Raw genomic sequence first — 21,291 nt, 5'->3', positions numbered from 1 at the left:
GTAACCAAATCCGGCTTTAAACTTCTCCACAACAGTATCTCGGACCTGCCTGGTGTGTTCCTTGTTCTTCATGATGCTCTCTGCGCTTTAAACGGACCTCTGAGACTATCACAGTGCAGGTGCATTTATACGGAGACTTGATTACACACAGGTGAATTCTATTTATCATCATTAGTCATTTAGGTCAACATTGGATCATTCAGAGATCCTCACTGAACTTCTGGAGAGAGTTTGCTGCACTGAAAGTAAAGGGGCTGAATAATTTTCCACACCCAATTTTTCAGTTTTTAATTTGTTAACAAAGTTTGAAATATCCAATAAACTCCGTTCCACTTCATGATTGTGTCCCACTTGTTGTTGATTCTTCACAAAAAATTACAGTTTTATATCTTTATGTTTGAAGCCTGAAATGTGGCAAAAAGTTCGAAAAGTTCAAGGGGGCCGAATACTTTCGCATGGCACTGTATCAGTCAGCTGCTGCACATGCAAAGCTCTAAGGGCAAAATTGCTGGGTCTGCATCCCTTTAGATGTGATTTCCTATTAGGAGTTTTCTTACCAAATATGACATTTTGTTGCAGGGAATGCCAGAAATCTGACTTGTATCTTAGTGCAGTAATTAATCTGGGGGGAAATACAGTATCTGTATACAGAACACCTCTAGGTAGACATTTTGCATTGCATTTCACAGAAAATTACAGCATCTGCAGATTGAAAAGGAAAGGTAATTTTTAATAACATTCAATTACAAAATGACTTGTGTCACAATTGTTAGACTATATTATTTTTTTTTATTTGCTATTTTTTTTTTTCCCACAAAAGTGAGGTTACCCTTTAACTTTTTTTTTTTTTTTTGTTTCGGATTTATATCATGGCAATGATCTTGGGGCTAAAAATTGTGTCTCTTTTTCTCTGTAGGCCAGAGTTCACCCTGGAATTATCATTGCTGTGGTTGTAGTTGCGTTGCTGGCATTGTTGGCGGCCATTTTCATAGTGAAGAAATATTGCTTTCCAGAAAGGTAAGATCATTTACACTTGTCATATGATTATCACATTAACACCATCTGAAACAAACACATTTTGGGTTATAGGCTTGGAATCATCTTGTGTGTGCTAGTACTTATCACTCTCAAGCATGGTACACACAGGCTGCCTATATCGGCTGGTATCAGCCAGTTCAGCAGAAACCTGACGACATTGTGGCCATGTGTACATCCGCCTGTCTTACAGAAGCCAGCCATGCAGCCGGCTTCTGTCAAACAGACAAGCTGGAAAACCAGCATCCGGATTGGCATCTGATCAGTGCTGGCAGCCAATGGCTGTGAGAGCTGACCAGTGTGTTTTGGCAGGGGGGCAGTCCCCCTGTCAGAACACAATAGCTCAACAGGGAGATCATTGTACTGACATTGAATAGTACAAGATCTCCTCCCAAGCTCTTCAGTTTTTCCTGGTTCAGCTTGCTGGGTTGAACGAAAAAGACTGATAGTGTATACTAAGCTTCAGAGCTAATGGGCATGGATGCAAAAAACACAATGGGGTTTATTTCCTAAAACTGGAGGGTAGAAAATCTGGTGCAACGTACATAGAAACCAATCCGCTAACTTTAGCTTTTTCAATTAGGCTTTGGCCAAAAAACCTGGAAACTGATTGGTTTCTGCCAAGAGCTGCACCAGATTTTGTGCTATGCAGTTTTAGTAAACTAACCCCAGTGGTTTTTCTCTTATTTTTGGGATATTTTGGATCTGTAAGCAGATGTATGTTTTGCTATGACCCCATGCACACAGCTGTGTAAAGATCAGTAAACTTACTATGAGTTCAGTTGCATGAAATCAAAATAGAAAAATCTGCATCTACAGTCCTGCATATGGGCTGTATTTTATGCCCTATGCGTGTAAATGTTTTTTGCTAACATTTACATGTATACTGTATGCGGTACAGTGCAAATGTACTTTATTGGAGTACTAGTGCTTCTTTCTTCCTAGCAGTGAAGGTTGCTAGGTGGCGATAGCCAATAGGCTGCTCAAGTGCTGCATGTAAACGTTACTCAGTAAGATCCTTTACACTGTAAAACATAGTATGCCCATGAGTCCTTATGGCTTTTTCTAAAAGTGAAATCCCAGCAAAGGATTTGTAATCCAGGCATCCTTCCAGACAGCACAGTCTGTGACTTCACTTTTTAATCTACTACCATTACAAAAAAAACTGTAATCCAGGTTACCTTAACTGGATGCACATTTTGATGGGTTAGTTACCATAAAATGGCAGGTCCATCAGTACTAGTACTAAGGTGTATGGGCTGTGTTCTGTTAACCAGTGCAATTTCCAACATGTAAGGCACATGCTAGGTTTAACTGGCCTTAATCCAGTTATACCAGGCAATGTTGTGGGTCTTCTTGGGGCTGCACATCAGCCAGTGGGGTCCTCAGCAACTAACTCTTTGGGTTTGATGTGCATTCACCTCCCCCTCCAAATAAAAAAAAAAAACAAATACTACATTTTGTTACCTGACCCCACCATCACGTGTGCCTCACTGATGGCTTCCAGCCAGAGATGTATAGTAACGAAGTAGAACTACTTAAGTACTGTACTTAAGTACCGAAATGCGGTATCTGTACTTTCCTAGAGTAGAATTTTTTTCTCCTACTTCTACTTTTACTTCACTACATTTTTTCGATGATTTCGATACTTCTACTCAAGTATTTTTTTTTTGTGCTGCATAGTTACTCGTTACTTTTAAAAAAATTACCACTGCCAGAACAGTAGATGGCAGGTTGCATAACGCTCAAAAAAATGTGTATAATGTCATTTGTAAATCAGCGCATACGAAAATAAAGGCTGTGTATAATAAAAGCTGCTATACCAAATCTTTCCAATAAAAAGAAAATATGAAACAAACAAATAAATGGTGCTACAGCGCTTAAAGTGCATCAAGAAACTACTAACAAACACAGGTTAATCATTTGAATAAATCATTTGAAATAATAAAAACAATATGATGTTCAAACTTTTGACTTATTTCTTTAATAACTACATAACACAGTACTTGTACTTCTACTTTCAGTACTTGAGTAGAAATTTTTTTTCAAAACTACTGGTACTTTTTACTTTTAGTACTTAAGTAGCAAATTTTTTGAAAAAACTACTTGCAATACTTAAGTAAAAAAAATGTTGAATACTTTAGTACTTCTACTTAAGTAACTTTTTCTGCGAGCACTTCCACTTCTACTTAAGTAATTTTTTGATCGAGCACTTGTACTTTTACTCAAGTAGAAATTTCGAGTACTTTATACAAGTCTGCTTCCAGCAGCAGGATCCTCTCAGGTTCTGAAGAGTCCAATGATGGCATTATGCATGAGCAGCCCAGCTCAGGTCCAGTGACCACTTATCTTGTTGCTGCCCCTTTTCGTGATGTCGTCATGCCATCATTGGACTCTTTAGAACCTGTGAGGATCCTGCTGCTGGAAGCCATCACCAAGCAGTAATGTAGACACCCAAAAAGGACCCCATACCCTGCACAGAGGAATGGAAAAGGCTCAGGACCCTGTATGTCACATGATCACAAATTTGGATACGTATTTAGATGAGCTTGTAAATTAGGATTTAAAAAATTGCAATAAACTGGGTGGGGGGTTTAACCGCTGCATGCAGCATAGCTTTAAATAGACATTCATATTTATTCCAAGCATTATGCAACATGAGGGAGAATAAATCAGAATAGAGATTAAACATGGTGCAAATGCTTTCAAAATGCAAAGAACACGGTGCAGATGGTTGCAATTGCAAAAAAATTGCATGACACATGAGTTTTTGTGCAGTTACCAGTCATTGCAGTAGACCTGCTTTATGTGTGGAAACACACAAAAATGCTATATGCCCTGTGTCGAAGGGCTCATGCACACACAGGTTTTTTTTTCCTCCCCTGAACGCCTTTGACAGGAAAAAAAAAAGCAGCTTGAAAATGCGCCAAAAGTTGTGTTTTGGACATGCTTATAGGCGCATTTAGACGCGTTCAGGCACATCAAGCGATTTGAGCGTGCATTGATTGCATTGGCCAGAATATATTTTTATTCTAGCAATTTTAAAATGGATGATTAATTGAATTCTCAAGTGCTAAACTTGTCTAGTGCTTAAGCCTATTTAGACACATTTACATGCATTCAGGCGCATCAGGCATTTTTTGCCCAAAAGCTCCTCTCCTGAACGCAATTGTGATGGGGTTTTTTTCAGCCTGTAACATGCCTGTAAATGTCTATGTGTACAAAGCCACATAACATAACCATATAACATAGAGGTGATTTTACAGGCTGAAAAAAAAATGTAAAACACCTTTAAAAGCGGCATTTATTTAAGCCCTGCGTGTGTGAGGTCTTAAAAGTGTGCTAAGTTGCAGCAGGTAGATGCGACTAACAAAATAATAATCAATAGACATTTGTTATTGACATGCTTTTTCCTGCCAGAGAACATACACATTTTACTGTGAATGAGGCCAGAATAATTACTTTTGATGAATTGCTATGAGTTATAACAGTAGGCTTCTCGTATTATGTAAGTTACTAACTACATGGCTCTATTAATGACTTGTCTACCTGACTACACTCTTCATGTATACTGTATTTACTTCTGTTGGAAGACATTATGATGCGGGTATTTAAAAGAATAAAATAATTTCATGTAAAAAAAAAAATATTACTGAAGTAAATATAAAGCACCAACATTGTTTTTAATTTATACAGGAAGAATCTAAATTTGTTCAAAATTACAGTTGCCAAACTTTTTTTTTTTTCTGTCGAGAGATTTGGAATTCTCTTATGATGTAGCTCAATACATATATCACATACATTTTTTTTTAAACTAAATCCAGAGTATTGATTTTTTAGGTTAGACCAGCACAGCTAGAATCTTATAGAATGCTTCATACTGTATATATAAACCAATGGAAAGAAAAACAAGAAGTGTTTATTCTCAATCCTACATTTGATAAAAACAAGAGCTGGGATCTGGATGTCATTGGCAATATATTTCACCTTCATCCAATTTCCAATTCTTGTTTTTTCTTGATATATAAATTGCATTTTTTTTGCTTATTTTAAATTGTATTCAGGACTAATAAAAAGTGTATTTTTTTTTGTTTGGTAAATACAAAATAATGCACATTAGTATTTCATATTTACAATTTTCAAGCAGCAGGTGGACTTTAGGCTGAGCCTACATTACTAGGCTAATCTTAACTGCTTTAATTAAAAAAAAAAAAAAAAGCCTGTTTCATACAAAAGCTCAGTACCCAATGTTCAGCTGAAGGAGTTAGGCTGGCCATACACTATACAATTTTCTTATTCAATTTCCTTTAGATTTACCTTTAACTATGTAGTGCAAGGGCCTGCCTGATTGCATACAAATTGAAAGTGTTTAGGTTTGACCCTATATTACATGGTTTTGGTAAATCTAAAGGAAAGTTGAACAAGAAAATTGTATAGTGTATTGCCAGCCTTAGAAGAGAGACTTATTTACTCACCTACCTCTCTACCTGCTCCTTACAGCTCAAAAAAAAAATACTTTAAAAGGGAGAGAGAGACAGCCTGATAGAAAGCAGTTTTTATTGTTCTCTTAAGAAAACTGAAAATGCACTGTGTCACCAATATCATGAGGGTAATCAATGTTTATGCATTATAAATGGTAAAATACTGTGTGTGTATATATATATATATATATATATATATATATATATATATATATATATATATACTCAAAAAAAATGAAAGAATCACTTTGAAAACAAATCAGATCTCAATGGGGAAAAATATCACACTGGATATCTATACTGTTACGGATTGGGTAATATGTTAGGAACAAAAGGATGCCACATCATTTGATGGAAATGAAAATTATCAACCTACAGAGGGCTGAATTGAAAGACACCCTGAAAATCCAGTGAAAAAATGATACAGCAGACTAGTCTATTTTGCTGAAACCTCATTGCAGCAACTCAAAATGGTACCCCATAGTTTGTATGGCCCCCATGTACTTGTATGCATGCCTGACAACATCAGGGCATGCTCCTAATGAGACAACGGATGGTGTCCTGGGGTATTTCCTCCCAGATCTGGACCAGGGCATCACTGAGCTCCTGAACAGACTGAGGTACAACCTGACGACGTCGGATGGACCAAAACATAATGTGCCAGAGGGGTTCTATTGAATTTAGGTCAGGCGAGTGTGGGAGTCATTCAATGATATCAATTCCTTCAACCTCCAGGAACTGGCTGCATACCCTTGCCACATGAGGCTGAGCATTGTCGTACACCAGGAGGAACCCAGGACCCACTGAACCAGCGTAGGGTCTGACAATGGGTCCAAGGTTTTCATTCCGATACCTAATGGCAGTCAGGGTGCCATTGTCTAGCCTGTAGAGGTCTGTGCGTCCCACCATGTATATGCCTCCCCAAACCATCACTGACCCACCACCAAACCGGTCATGCTTAATGATGTTACAGGCAGCATAACATTCTCCACGGCTTTTCAAGACCCTTTCACATCTGTCACATGTGCTCGTGGTGAACCTTTAAAGGTTCATCTGTGAAAAGCACAGGGCGCCAGTGGAGGACCTGCCAATTCTGGCATTCAATGGCAAACGCCAATCAAGCTACACAGTGGTGGGCAGTGAGCACAGGGCCCACTAGAAAACATTAGGCCGTCATGGCACCCTCATAAAGTCTGTTTCTGATTGTTTGGTCAGAGACATTCACATTGGTGGCCCGCTGGAACTAACTTTGTAAGGCTCTGGCAGTGCTCATCCTATTCCTCCTCGCGCAAAGGAGTAGATACCGTTCCTGCTGATGGGTTAAGGACCTTCTACGGCCATGTCCAGCTATCCTAGAGTAACTGCCTGTCTCCCGGAATCTCCTCCATGCTCTTCAGACTGTGCTGTGCGGGGACACAGCAAACCTTATGGCAATGACACCTATCGATCTGCCATCCGGAAGGAGTTGGACTGCCCGTGCAACCTCTATAGGGTCCATTCATTGCCTCATGCTACCAGTAGAGACATTGACCCTAGCCAAATGCAAAACTAGTGAAAAACAGTCATAAAAGATGAGTAGGGAAAAAAAATGTCAGTGGCCCCCTGTTTTGGGGGTCGTCTCATTGTTGCCCATCTAGTGTACCTGATAATTTCATTAACACCAAAGCAGCTGAAACTCCTTAACAACCCCCTCTGCTACTAAACTGACCAGAGCAATATCCCAGGAATGTAATTGACTTGATGCTACACTCTGATTAAAAAAGTGTTCCTTTAATTATTTTGAGCAGTATATATGTATGTGTGTATGTGTCTATATGTGTGTGTGTATATATATATATATATATATATATATATATATACAATCTCAATTATAATTTCTGAATAAGAAAAGCTTTTTGCATATTTAGAACAATGCACAGTTACTACAATAGGATGCACAAACAGTCGATGATCTTCTAGAGTGTTATTTCATGATGATTCATTTGCTCAGAGAAAGTCGTTTTGAGGCAATCTGGCTAATTCCTTCAATATTCTTTTCAGCAATGCTTCATACAGATACTCTGATCTCAGGACACAGCAAGAAGAGTTAGACAACAGCGCCACCAACAGGCTACAGGATGATTCAGACGAGGTACAGCAAGGGTTTTACTGTTATTCGTATCTTTATGTGTTGTAATTATGAATGGACATAAAGCAGAGTACAGTGCCGAAATGTGCTTGTGTTGCCCAAAGCAACCAATTAGATTTCAGCTGTTTTTCAAGAGTAGGTCAGAAAGGGAAAGCTGACATTTTTCTGCACTAATGAGGTCTACTGCATCTTTGGGTTCTTTATGTAAAGAAAAATAAAAATGCAGGGTATAAAAAAGGAAATGTCAGCTGTAACAAAACTAATTAAAGTGTACCTTCAACATTATTATTTATGTATTGTAAAGTGCCATCGTCCCCTGTGGCATTCGAAAATGTAAGTAATACAAAAAGGGATAGTAACACAAAAAACACAATGATAATACATTTCTGCTGACAAGTAGAGTTGTATAGCAAAATATATATTTTAATAACTTGATACATTAGGTGAATGAGCCATGCTGTACAGGCTATGGGTGACCATTCATGCCTAGGAAGATAGTGGACATGTAAATAGAAACAGTGCTGGATCAGTGACTGATATGGAAATCTGCAGTTTTGTTATAAGCATATCAGAACAATGCTACCCATGGGACTTTTTAGAGGTACTAAAAAAGGCCCCTGGGTAGCATTGTTCTGATACACATTTAAGTATTAGAGATGTTATACATCACCTGGTATACCAAATCGCAATAAGAATATTTCAGTTATTTTATATGACTGCCTCACACAGTACACGCAGGTCTAAGCAAGAGCCTTCAACAGAACTCAGTGCTCGAAGACACATTACAGTCCAGCCCGCGTCTCCTTTCAACGCGGTCCAGGTACGTCTTTTGTGGTAATGCCGAGGATCAGGTGATCTGGAACGCTGCAAAATAAGCCCTTTCTGTCTCTGCCGCAAATAAAACTTGCTAGGAGAAAAATAATCTTGGTAAAAAGGAAAGAGAAGCTTTTGTTTCTCTCAGAGAAGACCTCCATTCTTCTAGGACACTAGCAAAAAAACGGAGGCATGATGGGAGTGGGAGGGGTCGCCTGTAGGTGGCAACAAAACCCAATGTACCTGAATAACCTTATTCTGTGTGTCTTAATCGTATTAAAAAAAAAAAGTTTTGGCTATGAATATACTTCTGAAGGGAGAATTCTGTTTTCATTAAATATTAATATACCTAGGCCAGCCTCTGACTCCTTTTTCTTCTTTTATCACCTTCTCTGATGAAATATTTTTGGTAGTACGGCCTCTCCTCCAGGCCTGGTCCTCTTACTCCTATTTAATAACCCGCATTTTACTCCTGGCATTCACTCTAGGAAAATTCTCACAACAGAGTCCTCTCCCAAAATCCAGCTTCTACATATATTGCTTCTCGCTCACCATACTTTGCAACTTCACCTTCAGCCAATCACCCATTAAGCAACACATGACTGTATGTGACAAATTGTGTCCAATGTTTGAAATCTAGGGATTTTTTTTTTCATGGGCTTTCACGCAATTTGAATCTCAGTGTGTAATCTCTGAAACAACTGATCATGCCCCTTTGGTTCTTGACGCCCTTTTTGGGTGGAGGGTCTGCCTGGGGAAGAATCCTTATATGGTGAAGTGGGAGAGGGATTTAGTCTGGGTGTTCTAAGAAGAGAAGTATTTAAAAATGCTTACTCTAACTCCTAATTCAGGAGAAAAATGTTAATATATTACCTAGGTGGTACCACTGTCATTAGACTGTATCTTTTTAACTTTAGAGTCCTCTGTCAACATGCAGTTTTGATATTTACCTGCACACAATACCTTGTAACTTCACCTTCAGCCAACCATCCATCACCTTCAGCCAACCATCCATCAGACAACACATGGCTACTCAGATGACAAACTTTGTCCGATCGTTTAAACCTAGGGACATTCTTTCATGTCCTCTCACACAATTTGAATCTCTAAGTGTAGCCTTCAAAAGAACTGATCATGCCCTTTTGCTTATTTATGCTGTTTTAGGGGAGTAGGCTTGCCTGGGGGAAGACTCCTTATATGACATGGTGGGAGAGGCAATTAGGTTGGGTCTTCTCAGAGGAAGAATCTCTTTAATTGCTCACACTGACTTAGTTTAGGAGAATATGGTAAAATATTATCTAAGTTGCACCACAGTGCCACCAATTTACAGCAAATCTTTCCCTCCCGCTCTGACTCGTGCTGGCTTTGGCTGCAACATAAAGATACATCTACAAGCCTAGTGGAGTTACAGTAAAGTGAGACTGTTTTGGTAAAAAGTTTGCAATGCCTATTGCATTAAAGAGGATATCCTTAGATTTTGCCTAATAATTGCCTAAAAAACATTTTCAGAATATGGAAATCCAATGAAATTCTATCTCTGGCTACATGGCCTGTGTCCTAGATGACAGAATGCATAAAGATAATCTGCTGGCAGTTGACAATAAGCATAGGGATTCTTTATGGCAGTGTTTCTCAATTCTGGTCCTCAGGGCACACTAACAGGCTGGGTTTGCAAGAAAACTGAAATACATCACAGGTGATATCATTTGCTGCTCAGTGATTGCAGTATTCTAGTCTGCATCTCCCCAAGGTAATATTTAAAATCTGGCCTGATAGTGTGCCCTGAGGACCGGAGTTGAGAAACACTGCTTTACGGCAAGAGTGTTTTGGGATAAATACTATTCCCTTCCTCAGTCTCCTAACACTCTATGCTGGATCCATAGGGCCCATTTGGACACCATCATTATTGTAACAGTTCATAGGATTTCCCAGAGTACTCATTTATCTGTTCCTGTAATTGGCTCACTGTCTTTCTTAGACATCTGGCCAGAGATTTAACTACAACCTTCAGGGCCCAGTGCAAGAAACCATGAAGGCCCCCCTGACCTCTGGTTCTGGAGCCATTTCCCCTGAGCAAAGGACCCTTCCCACTGATCCCCTGGGGCCAACTAATCCCTTTGCAGGGCCCTTTATTACGGTCCTGCAGAAGCCACCTTCCTGCTGTCTTGGTGCCCCCCTATGGTGGGGGAACGCAAAGGCCCAGTAACAAGTGAGACCTTTGCTACCTTGGTGGTTCTTGCACTGGTTTGTAAATTTACAAAATTGCCAGTATACACATTTAAGCAAATATATCTAGAGATGTATCCTATTATTGACCATTTAATAGTTACCTTCAGCCACCCCAGTGCTTTTAATAGCTTCCAACTATCAAGCTCTCTGCAGCAAGTTGTTAAAGTTATTGAATAGCAGGATTTCTAGACAATTTGCGTTTGTTGGCAGACACAGCCAGGCGGGCCGATAAACACAGGCACAGGTAGATGCAGGCAGACAGTGCTACTGCCATAAGGCCTCTTTCATACTTGTGTGACTGCGACTTGGACTGCCAATATCAGTACCACTTCAAGTCACAGCGACTTCAAATTAGTCCCTGCACTACTTTGGCCCGACTTTGATGCGACTTGAGGTTCATAGACCTCAAAATTACACATGCATTGCTTCAAGTCCTGTCAAAGTCAAAGTAAAATCGTGAAAAAAAATTGCGGCAAAGTCACACAAGTGTTGAAGGGGCCTTAATGTTATAGATTTTACCGGCATGTAAGACTCCTGGCTTCTGAAAGGCTTCTACGCAGGATGTGACTAACTGGCTCAGTGCGTGGACCCCGAACAGATCACAGACGACAGGAGAACCAAAATACCTGCTTCCGACCTCAGGAATATGAGCTGCAGTGGTGCAGGAGGCTCTGAGAGCAAGTGGCGCAGGCTGGGGATACCAATGGAGGATGCAGATGGTGGCTGAAGGATGGAAGGTCAGACTGGCGGCATTAGGCTAGGAGCGGCGCGGGGGGGGGGGGAGTCAGGCAGCAGCTATTAAGTGGCAGTTATCAGACCCAGCTATGCTAGAGCTCTCCCTCCTTACATCCGCTACATCAGGCACCGGACCAGACATTTTTTTCTGCTGTCTTGGGGCCCCCCCCCACGATAGCGGAACGCCAGGGCCCAGTTGCAAGTGTGAACCTGGTAGTTCCACCACTGCATCTGGCTAAACCTTGGAACCAATTACAAGCAACCTATTGCTTACAATATTGTCACATACCTGGTCCTGAAGACGAAATGCTGAGAGGGCTCTCCTTGTGGCTGAGTGCTCAGTGTCCCTGAAGATGGAAACAGGGAACACGAAGCCAAGAGAAGCAGGGATTGCCGGCTGTGCCACAGAAGAGAGATATAGGTGTGGAGATCTCTCTGTAGGTGGATACCAGATAAGGTGAGCAGTAGGACCCAGTTGAGCTGATGATAGTGCAGACTGCACACAGCAGGAAACAGGTTGCATCGGAAGATGCAGTAAGCTGGATACAGCAAATGGGTATTGCAGGCTGGAGCAACAGGTAAGTACTGCAGGTGGGTACTGCAGGTAGCCATCGGGGCGGATCACAGCAGACAGGGTGAAGCAGGAAGTGTAGTCAGGGATGGATGCCGAGTTTTGTAAGCCAGTGGTCAGCAGACAGAAGAACAGGTATGTGGTCAGGCAAGCCAAAGTCAAACACAGGACAGGAGACAAGAGCAGATCCATGGGCAATCTGAGGTCAGAGGTATCCAAGGGCAGGCCGGGTCTGTAACAGGTGATTGGAAGCATAAGCATAAACACAGGAAGCAGGAAGCTGAAGACCAGTGAGCAATGTCCATATGCTGCAGGGCACCAGAATTCGACAAGCGTTGCGTGGGCCAGCACGCACACAAGTCTGCCATGGTGAACGTGCGTTCACAATACGTGTGCATGCATTTGTGCGGGTGCAGCCATATTGGAAATTGGCCACTGTGCCAGGCCTATGGGCAACTCTCCTCTGGCTAGTCTCCTGACAAAAATGCTATTCCTGTCAATGTTGGATTAACAGTGCATTGGAAGCTTCCATCTTTGTCTTAGAAATGGAACATCTAAAGTGACGCTAGGAATGTAATTCTTATTTATTATAACAGTGGTACTGATTGCGTGACTTTTCCAAAAGCAAACATGCCACATAGGGACTCAATTTGTAAGATGTGAGTAAGAGCAGTGGAATGACTTATCTCTATATAATGCAATTTATAAGTCTGAACACTTACAAATAACATTATAGAAGGCTTTAATGAGCCCACAAACAACAGAATGCAGATAAAGCATAAATTGTGTTATGTGAAAAACTTCACATATTTAGAGAGAGCATTATTAGTAAACATATACAGGGAAAACAAGAATGCGGTTTCCTCTATTTTCCCATGCTGGCGTTCCTGTTTTATTGATTTTTCTTATGAAGTACTAAGAAAGATAGCACCTTTTGTTGCCAAAGGGACATTGCGTTTAACGCACTACTTATTTTAAGAACAAATATTTTTTTCCTGGCTCCATAGCTTGTGATTTACTGAAACTGTGTAAAAACATCAAATCAAAACAATCTTGCGTGATATCAAATGGTTTAGAAACTGGAGCCCGATGGTGTGACAAGTAAACAAGCAGGATTATTCAGTTTAACAAAATAGGTCTAGGCCTGGGCACCATTCAGAGAACACTTTGTATTTTCTCAGTGAATGCAAAACATTCTGTGAAAGGACGAGGTGGAGAACATGTTGTCACGGTCCCACCTCCCCACGTCGTCCTCTTTACTTCATTAACCACTTCCTGCAAACCGACATACCTGTACGTCGGCTTGAAAAAGTGGTTGTACTGGGATGATGCCTGCAGCTGCAGGCATCAACCCGGTATCTTTTTTTTTTTTTTAGGACCGGCGGTCTGCTTTTCACGCCCCAGAAGAAGTCTAACATTGGACGAAATACTGCGTCGGGCGGGACCTGTGATGCAGGACGTCACTACGGAGTGAAGCAGTGGTCATCTCGTTGGCGGTCAAACATTTCTGGCAGATAAGCTCTTTTTACTCTTATTACCTGTAAGCATTTATTTGGCATAAGGGAAATTAAATGGTGGTTCATTAGGTGTTGCACTATGGTCTTTTTTTTTTTTCTTGCTTTTTTTCTGGTATATATGAGTGATCAGTCTGCCTTGTACCATCTGTATGGAGTCGCACCTAATTGGCTTGATCCTGGAATCGCTGAGGATTTCTGGAGGAGCGGTTTGGTGGAACCTTTGAGCCTTCTTTTATTAGTGGGACGGTAAGCAGCAGTGTGATTGGGGTTGCTCTCTCTCTCTCTGGTGGTGGCACTTCAAGGAGACCAATCACCTGGACCCTACCTATACCTAGACTTTTTATATAGCGCTGCTTTTCAATTTTATACAGTCACCATCTGCCATGATCTTGGAGCCTAGGAAGATAACATTTTGTCACGGTTTCCAATTCTTCTCCTTCTATTTGCCATGGAGTGATGGGAATGGTTGCTATGATCTTAATTTTCTTAATGTTCAATTTCAGGCCAGCATTTGTGCTTCCCTCTTTCACGATTATTAAGAGACTCTAGTTCTTCACTTTCTGCCATTACTGTGATATTGTCTGCATATCTCAGGTTGTTGATATTTCTGCTTGCAATTTTAATTCCAGCTTGTGATTCATCGATCCTGGCATTTGGCATTATGTATTCTGCATATAAGTTAAATAAGTAGGGTGACAATATACATCCTTGCTGCATTCCTTTCTCAACTTTGAATCAGTCAGTTGTTCCATGTCCTCATATAACTATTGCTTCTTGACTTGCATATAGGTTTTTCATAAGACAGATAAGGTGGTCTGGTATTCACATTTTTTTCAGTATTTGCCACATCCTGTTGTTATCCACACAATCTGAGACTTTACTGTAGTCATTAAAGCAGAAGTAGACATTCTTCTTCCATTTTCTGGAGCTTCCTTGCTTTCTCCATGATCCAGCGAATGTTGGCAATTTGAGCTCAAGTTCCTCTGCCTCTTCTAAATCCAGCTTTTACTTGTGGTTGCTCTCAGTTTTACATCCTGCTTAAGCCTAGCTTGTAGAATTTTCAGCATAACCTTGCTAGCGTATGAGATGAGTGCGATCATACAGTAGTTTGAGTATTCTTTGGCGCTGCCCTTCTTTGGTATCGGAATGTAAACAGATCTCTTCCAAACCTGTGGCCATTGTTGAGGTTTCCAAATTTGTTGGCATTTTGAGTGCAGCACTTTAACAGCGTCATCTTTTAGGATTTTAAATAACTCAACTGAGATCTCATTACTTCCACTAGCTTTCTTATTAGCAATGCTTTCTAAGGCCTATTTCATGAGAGATTACATTATCGTGGTTATATGGGACATTCAGATCTTTCTTGTATAGTTCTTCTGTCTATTCTTGCCATCTCTTCTTAATTTTTTCTGCTTTTGTCAGGTCTTTTGCCATTTTTGTCTATCATCGTGCCCATCTTTGCACAAAAATTTCTCTTGATATCGCCAATTTTCTTCTCTAGTCTTTCCCAGTCTGTTGTTTTCCTCTAATTCTTTGCATTGATTGTTTAAGAAAGTCTTTTTATCTCTTCTTGCTATCCTCTGAAAGTCTGCATTCAGTTAAGTATATATTCTTTTTTCTCCATTGCCTTTTGTCTTCCTTCTTTGTTCAGCTATTTGTATGGCCTCATCAGATAGCCACTTTGCTTTCTTGCATTTCTTCTTCTTTGAGATAGTTTTAATTTCTCTTTTGTTCATTGATGGACACAGCTTCTGGTATTCTTAACCATTGGATTATACTGCCCCCTACAGGAGTAGGACACTAGGCAGAAAACAATTTTGGCTACACCCATGGGCTGTGCCAGGGGGTATACTCCCTCTATCTGCTATAACCACTCAGTGGTTTTTCTGCCTAGTTTTTCTGCCTAGTTTGGAGAAGGACCTAGTTCCTTACTGGGATATTTGGTCCTGGCAAAAAAAAATATCCTGGATTATTCCTGTGAGATCTACAGTCAACTGCCGGACTGGACAATGCGCTGGATAATCTAGATCCAGTGGTTACCCCAATCTGGCCAGCGCGCGCGCACAGACCTCAGCTCCGCGCTTGGTCGGTCGTGACATAGCCCCACCTGACAGGGGCTGGCCTATTGAGTTAAACTTCTCCCAAGGTCGCATACGACCTGGCCTCGGCCTGAGTCGCAGCGTTCCTCCTGAATGCCAGCCCCCCCCCGTCGATGGAAAGGATGATCTGTCTGTCTGGAGCGGGGCCTGTCTGGTTCCTGGTATGGTGAGTAGCTGTCTTCCCCTGGAGGGTTTTGGGGTGGACGCGGGCCCCTCCATGGGAAGGACCCCCATGGGTTCTCCTTCGTGGCATCACCCCCCAACCTGTCCTCCTCCATCCTACCCCCCCTGTCACTATTGTGGGGTCTGTATGGGTGGTCTAGACACCCCCTGGGATGCGGGCCCGCGCGCCATGCTAGTGATGGGGGCGAGTGGGTGCTCTGCCGGCACCTGGACGATCAGCTGTGCGGGGGGGGGGGGTTGTACCTGGTAGTAGCTCCTGCCAGGGCCCCCCGTCCTGCCTTGTGCCTGTCCTGTAGCTAGGGATACCCCCTGGGTCCCCGAGAGACTCCTGGTGCCGCATGGGGCTGCAATTTTCTTGTAGCCCATAGGCTACAATGCACGGTGGCCGATTTGCGGTGGTTTACCATTCAAAACAGTGGAGCCCTGAGGGCAGCATTTTCGGCAGTGGGAGCCCCTCCTGATCCCCTAGTGCTGACTCCTGGATATTTTTCACTTCCTGATCACATACGTGCAGGATTCTCTTGGTGACTAGCGGTGCCTGGTTCTGCGGATGGTGAGTCTGCTAAAGGGTCGATTGGTGCTTGTAGCTGGCAACAAGCAGTGTTTTACACTTACTCTGTGGGTCCCCCTGGTGACTAATGGAGTCTTTGGAGCACATATTCCCACCTCATCCCCTCTCTAAGGTCGAGTCTGACCATTCATCCATGCACTAACGATGGTCCCGGGGTCCCTTGTGTCCTGGATGGAGGTGGTTTTTGGGCGACGGGCTAGCAAAAAGCACCCCACGCCTTCCCCTGTCTCATCAGATCCTGAATCTGATTCAGCCACTTCGGATGTGGGTCACCCTGATGGGTCTGCAACCATGCGTACTAAACACTCAGATAGTGAGAATGATTCCTCCATGTCTGTAACCACGTACCAAAAGGCGCTGGTGGACGCACTGATTCTATTTGTGCGTGAGCCTCTAAACATGATGGGACACAGAAGTCACTGTGACAGGGGCGCAGGTTCCCTTGGCACTCAGGGTACCCAGAGTTCCAAATGGTGTGTCCCTTTCCCCGCCTATTTTGACAGTGTGAGATTGACTGAAGCGTCCCATTAGGGGCCCTTAGTGGTTTGCTAGGCAATACTCCTATGAAGAGTCCCTTTTCAAAAAGTGGTCTGTTCCACCTGTTGTGGACCCTCTGGTTACCAGGTTAAACAAAGCAACTATGATTCCGGTTGAAGGGTCTCCGACCTTTGGGGACCCGGCTGACAAAGCAGGTGAAGGTTGTGGCCCACGATATGTTCACCCTGGCTGGCTCAGCATGGAGGCCGGTTTTCACCATTGCCCTGGTGTTGCAAACTGACTGTGTGGGCTAAGTGTCATTTAAAGTTTGCCACAAGCCACCTGGGAGACACACCAAACATGTGGAAGAAGGTGCTCTGGTCAGATGAAACCAAAATCAAACTTTTTGGCAACAATGCAAAACGTTATGTTTGGCGTAAGAGCAAAACAGCTCATCACCCTGAACACACCCACTGTCAAACATGGTGGTGGCAGCATCATGGTTTGGGCCTGCTTTTCTTCAGCGGGGACAGGGAAGATGGTTAAAATTAATGGGAAGATGGATGGAGCCAAATACAGGACCATTCTGGAAGAAAACCTGATGGAGTCTGCAAAAGACCTGAGACTGGGATGGAGATTTGTCTTCCAACAAGACAATGATCCAAAACATAAAGCAAAATCTGCAATAGAATGGTTCACAAATAAACATATCCAGGTGTTAGAATGGCCAAGTCAAAGTCCAGACCTGAATCCAATCGAGAATCTGTGGAAAGAACTGAAAACTGCTGTTAACAAACGCTCTCCATCCAATCTCACTGAGCTCGAGCTGTTTTGCAAGGAGGAATGGGCAAAAAGAGACATACCCCAAGCGACTTACAGCTGTAATTGCAGCAAAAGGTGGCGCTACAAAGTATTAACTTAAGGGGGCTGAATCATTTTGCACGCCCAATTTTTAAGTTTTGTATTTGTTAACAAATTTGAAATATCCAATAAATTTCGTTCCACTTCATGATTGTGTCCCACTTGTTGATTCTTCAAAAAATTACAGTTTTATATCTTTATGTTTGAAGCCTGAAATGTGGCAAAAGGTCGCAAAGTTCAAGGGGGCCGAATACTTTCGCAAGGCACTGTATTAGAACATACCTGTCCAGGATTCCTGCTATGTCGGCACCCAAAGCCAATTTTCGTATCGACTCTCAGGTGCTGCCAACGCCATTCAGGGTAAGGGAACCTGGCAGTAAAGCCTTTCGGCTCCACAGCTTGTTCCCTATTGTGCATGCGTGAAGCACGCTGCGCTATCTAATTGGCCCGGCGGCGGAAGAAAAAGGAGAGGGGCCGAACTTCCCGAGGGACAGCACCGTGGCGCTGTCTCCCGGAAGTGAGGAAGAGTACCTGTAAAAAAAAAGATACCCGTTCCCCCCAAAAGGTGCCAAATGTGGCACCAGAGGGGGGAGGAAGCATATAAGCCGAAGTTCTACTTTCTGTAAAAGCATAAAAGGGGACATTTCTGAATTATCATATACAACTGGACACCGTCCTTTGATTAGTTTCCAAGTCACAGACTTGTCATTTTGCAATCAAATCAAATATTTTTTATTAATTCTGGACACCTATTTAGTTTGATTCTATTTAAGATGAAACAACTGACATCTTTGCTGGACAATAAATTGTTTTTCGTGGTGGATTATCATTTTTTTGGGCTGTTTTTTTTTTTACAGTTTATGATGATGTGACAAACTCAACCAGGTTAGGGGCTTTTGGAGGGGAATAGGGGCTACCCTTTTATCCACTGATTATGGCCCATGGAGGAGACTGGGGGTTTTGTTTATATTTTCTAAAATAATTGTATTTTCATGTTCTGTGTGCTGTGGGAGACCAGATATAGTGACTGCAGGGTCCTGGGTTTAGTATTGCTTTACCGCTTGTGGTAATTGTAACCATACTAGTGCACTTGCGACAGAAACAATTGAGTACTGTGCGTGATACTTTTTTAACTAGAGTACTGAAGTAATACTTCGACCTTGATGAAGGGGGTACACTTTAAAAGCTTGTCCTGAAAAATTGTATGTTTAGTACAAATAAGAAAAGTATAACGAACAGTACTCAATTGTTTCTAACTTAAAGCTGAAAAGCAAGGAAAGAAAAAAGTACCCTTGCAGTGAGGCTTCCCCTACACACCGCAAGAGATGAATGCTTGTTAATATATTGAGCACTAGTAAAATGGACTTTTATGAACCTAATCCGTCGCTCCCACAGGTTCCCGCCACACTATAAAACTGGCCCCACAGCCTCTTCAGTAAAATGATGCGGTATTCACCGGCACTCTGATGTCATCAAGTATAATGCAGGGCCAAAGAGGATGCTAAAGAACTGCCCACAAGCCAGAGCGTCATGAAGAAGAGTTGAGCACTGGCTGCTGGGGGATCAAGTATAAGGTAAGTAAGGCAGGCCAAATATTACTCGATTTGCTTTCATTCCACCATGAGTGGAAAGAAAGAAAATTGCACGATTTCCCCATCAACACATTCAGTGTTGATCGGGGAATGCCTCCCACAGCACTATTGTATTCTGCCAATGGTGGGCATGCAGGAGCATTCCTGGCTGGCAGAATACAGTAGTTACTGCTAGTGGCTATAGCCTCTAGCAGTAATCTTTTGTACAAAAATCCGACAGGCTGGTTGTACCCAAGTAGATTATTGGTTTGACTGGGCTTCAATCAGCCTGCTCATACATGGATCAAAATTCACCCAGTCCCTGCTGAACTGCCAGCTTAAAAGGCATTTCTCCTTTTACTTTAGGCATAAATGAACATTTAAACCTTGCAGTGTGGGGGAAGAGTCCCACTGCAAGAAAATTATTTTGTTTTCCTTTGAGTTCAGATTTAAATACCTGGTTTAGGCTTTGTGACCCAGAATTGGAATGCGACTTGATATCCTTATTATAAGTTCTTTTACCTTTACCCTAACAGTACTCTTTCTGTCCATTCCCTATCAGATTAAACTTGACACAAATTTAGATTTGCGGTAATTGTCATATATTTTTATAGGCACAAAATACCACATTATACATACGCTAATCAATCTCTACCATTTTTAAAAGTATGAATAGTTCTATAACGTACTGCTTGCCACGTCTTTTTTTTTTTTTTTCTTTTTTTTTCAAGCCATGTTAAGCTTACACAACATTTGTGTGTTTTCCAGGATCTGCTGGACTAACGAAGGATGGTGATGCCGTGTAAACAGACCAGCACTCAGCGAGAACACTCCATTATGCAATGCAATATTCTAGTAAAGGCTGACCCTACTGGAAAGGGTTTATCATTTATTTGAATATTTCTACTTCTCTTAATGTTTCTATGCACTGATGCACTCAGATATATTCGATTCAAAGTAAACTATATTTGTATATATTTTGATGACATCTGTAGGAAGTGTTTGACTTCTTATAATCCACTCCCTGGATAGCAATTCTGCTATGAAGGCAACTTTATAGAGACCTGTTGCCAGACCATTCATTTACGGTAAAAAGCAATCTTCCTATACACTTTGTGGTGTATTTATTTTATTTCATGTATGCTATTTACCTGTAAAAGCCTCCCTTGTGTAGATATTTGAAAGCCCTGAGATGGCTGCTGGGTGCCACAATCTTGATGTGATGTCAGCAGTCAAGTGACACTAAATAGTATTCCCATTTGCTCCTCCCTGACAGCTACATAAAATGTTATTTAAGGAGGGGAAGATCAGAGGAGCTGGGTTAGCATGGACAGTAATTTGGCAGTCCCAAAAATGGGCTACAAGGAGGCAGGGAGGGAGCTACGCTAGGGAGTTGACTCTTCTGGATTGGTTGAATTCCCTATCAATTTCAAAGGCAAATTGCAAGGGAAACGCTGCAAGTAAGCATTTAATTTAAATTACTAGATTTTTTGTGCTTTTAAAAGCAATTTTTTAAGTTGATGACAGAGTCTATTTAAAGATTGGCTGTATAAACATATATATTTTTTGTCTTTGTGTTTTAGTAAGCCATAGAATGAATCATAACAAAAGAAAAGAAAAATCAGTAGTTTTTTATGTTAAAGCTTGAAGTATTTGTACACCCAAAGGGCTCTTTCACACGCACCTTTTTTTTTTCACGGAGCGGATGACACTAGTGTCATCCGCTCCGTATGTCCGCATATCATCCCATCCGTTTGCGGATGATATACGGACATAATGTAAGTCTATGGGCATTGCGGATGTCAGCGGATGACATCCGATTTTGCTTCCTTTCCGTTTTTTGAATGGAGGAAAAATAGAGTTCTGTTCCGCTCCAAAAAACGGAACAGAACTGAAAGGAAGAAAATCGGATGTCAGCGGATGGTATTCCGCTGACATCTGCAGTGCCATTGACTTACATTATGTCCGCAAATCATCCGCAAAAAAATAGGATGATTTGCGGACATACGGAGCGCCCATG

The 21,291-nt window shown here is 41.8% G+C and overlaps 1 protein-coding gene across 2 annotated transcripts in view; it reads left to right on the top strand.

Moving 5' to 3' along the window:
* The window catches only part of LOC309562350 (uncharacterized protein), a 102,664-nt gene extending 82,069 nt beyond the window's left edge, over positions 1–20,595 (top strand). For both annotated transcript variants that reach the window (XM_082266499.1, XM_082266498.1), the window contains exons 2-4: positions 917–1,017; positions 7,557–7,647; positions 20,040–20,595. In XM_082266499.1, coding sequence (XP_082122625.1) covers positions 917–1,017; positions 7,557–7,647; positions 20,040–20,054 — 207 coding nt within the window. In that variant the 3' untranslated portion in view covers positions 20,055–20,595. The remainder of the gene's footprint in view (positions 1–916; positions 1,018–7,556; positions 7,648–20,039) is intronic.
* Positions 20,596–21,291: the final 696 nt, after the last annotated feature.

The sequence above is a fragment of the Pelophylax lessonae genome (genome assembly GCF_965119305.1).
Source record: "Pelophylax lessonae genome assembly, chromosome: 8".
NCBI classification, from domain to species: domain Eukaryota; kingdom Metazoa; phylum Chordata; class Amphibia; order Anura; family Ranidae; genus Pelophylax; species Pelophylax lessonae.
This window is presented reverse-complemented; position numbering and strand designations above follow the sequence as displayed.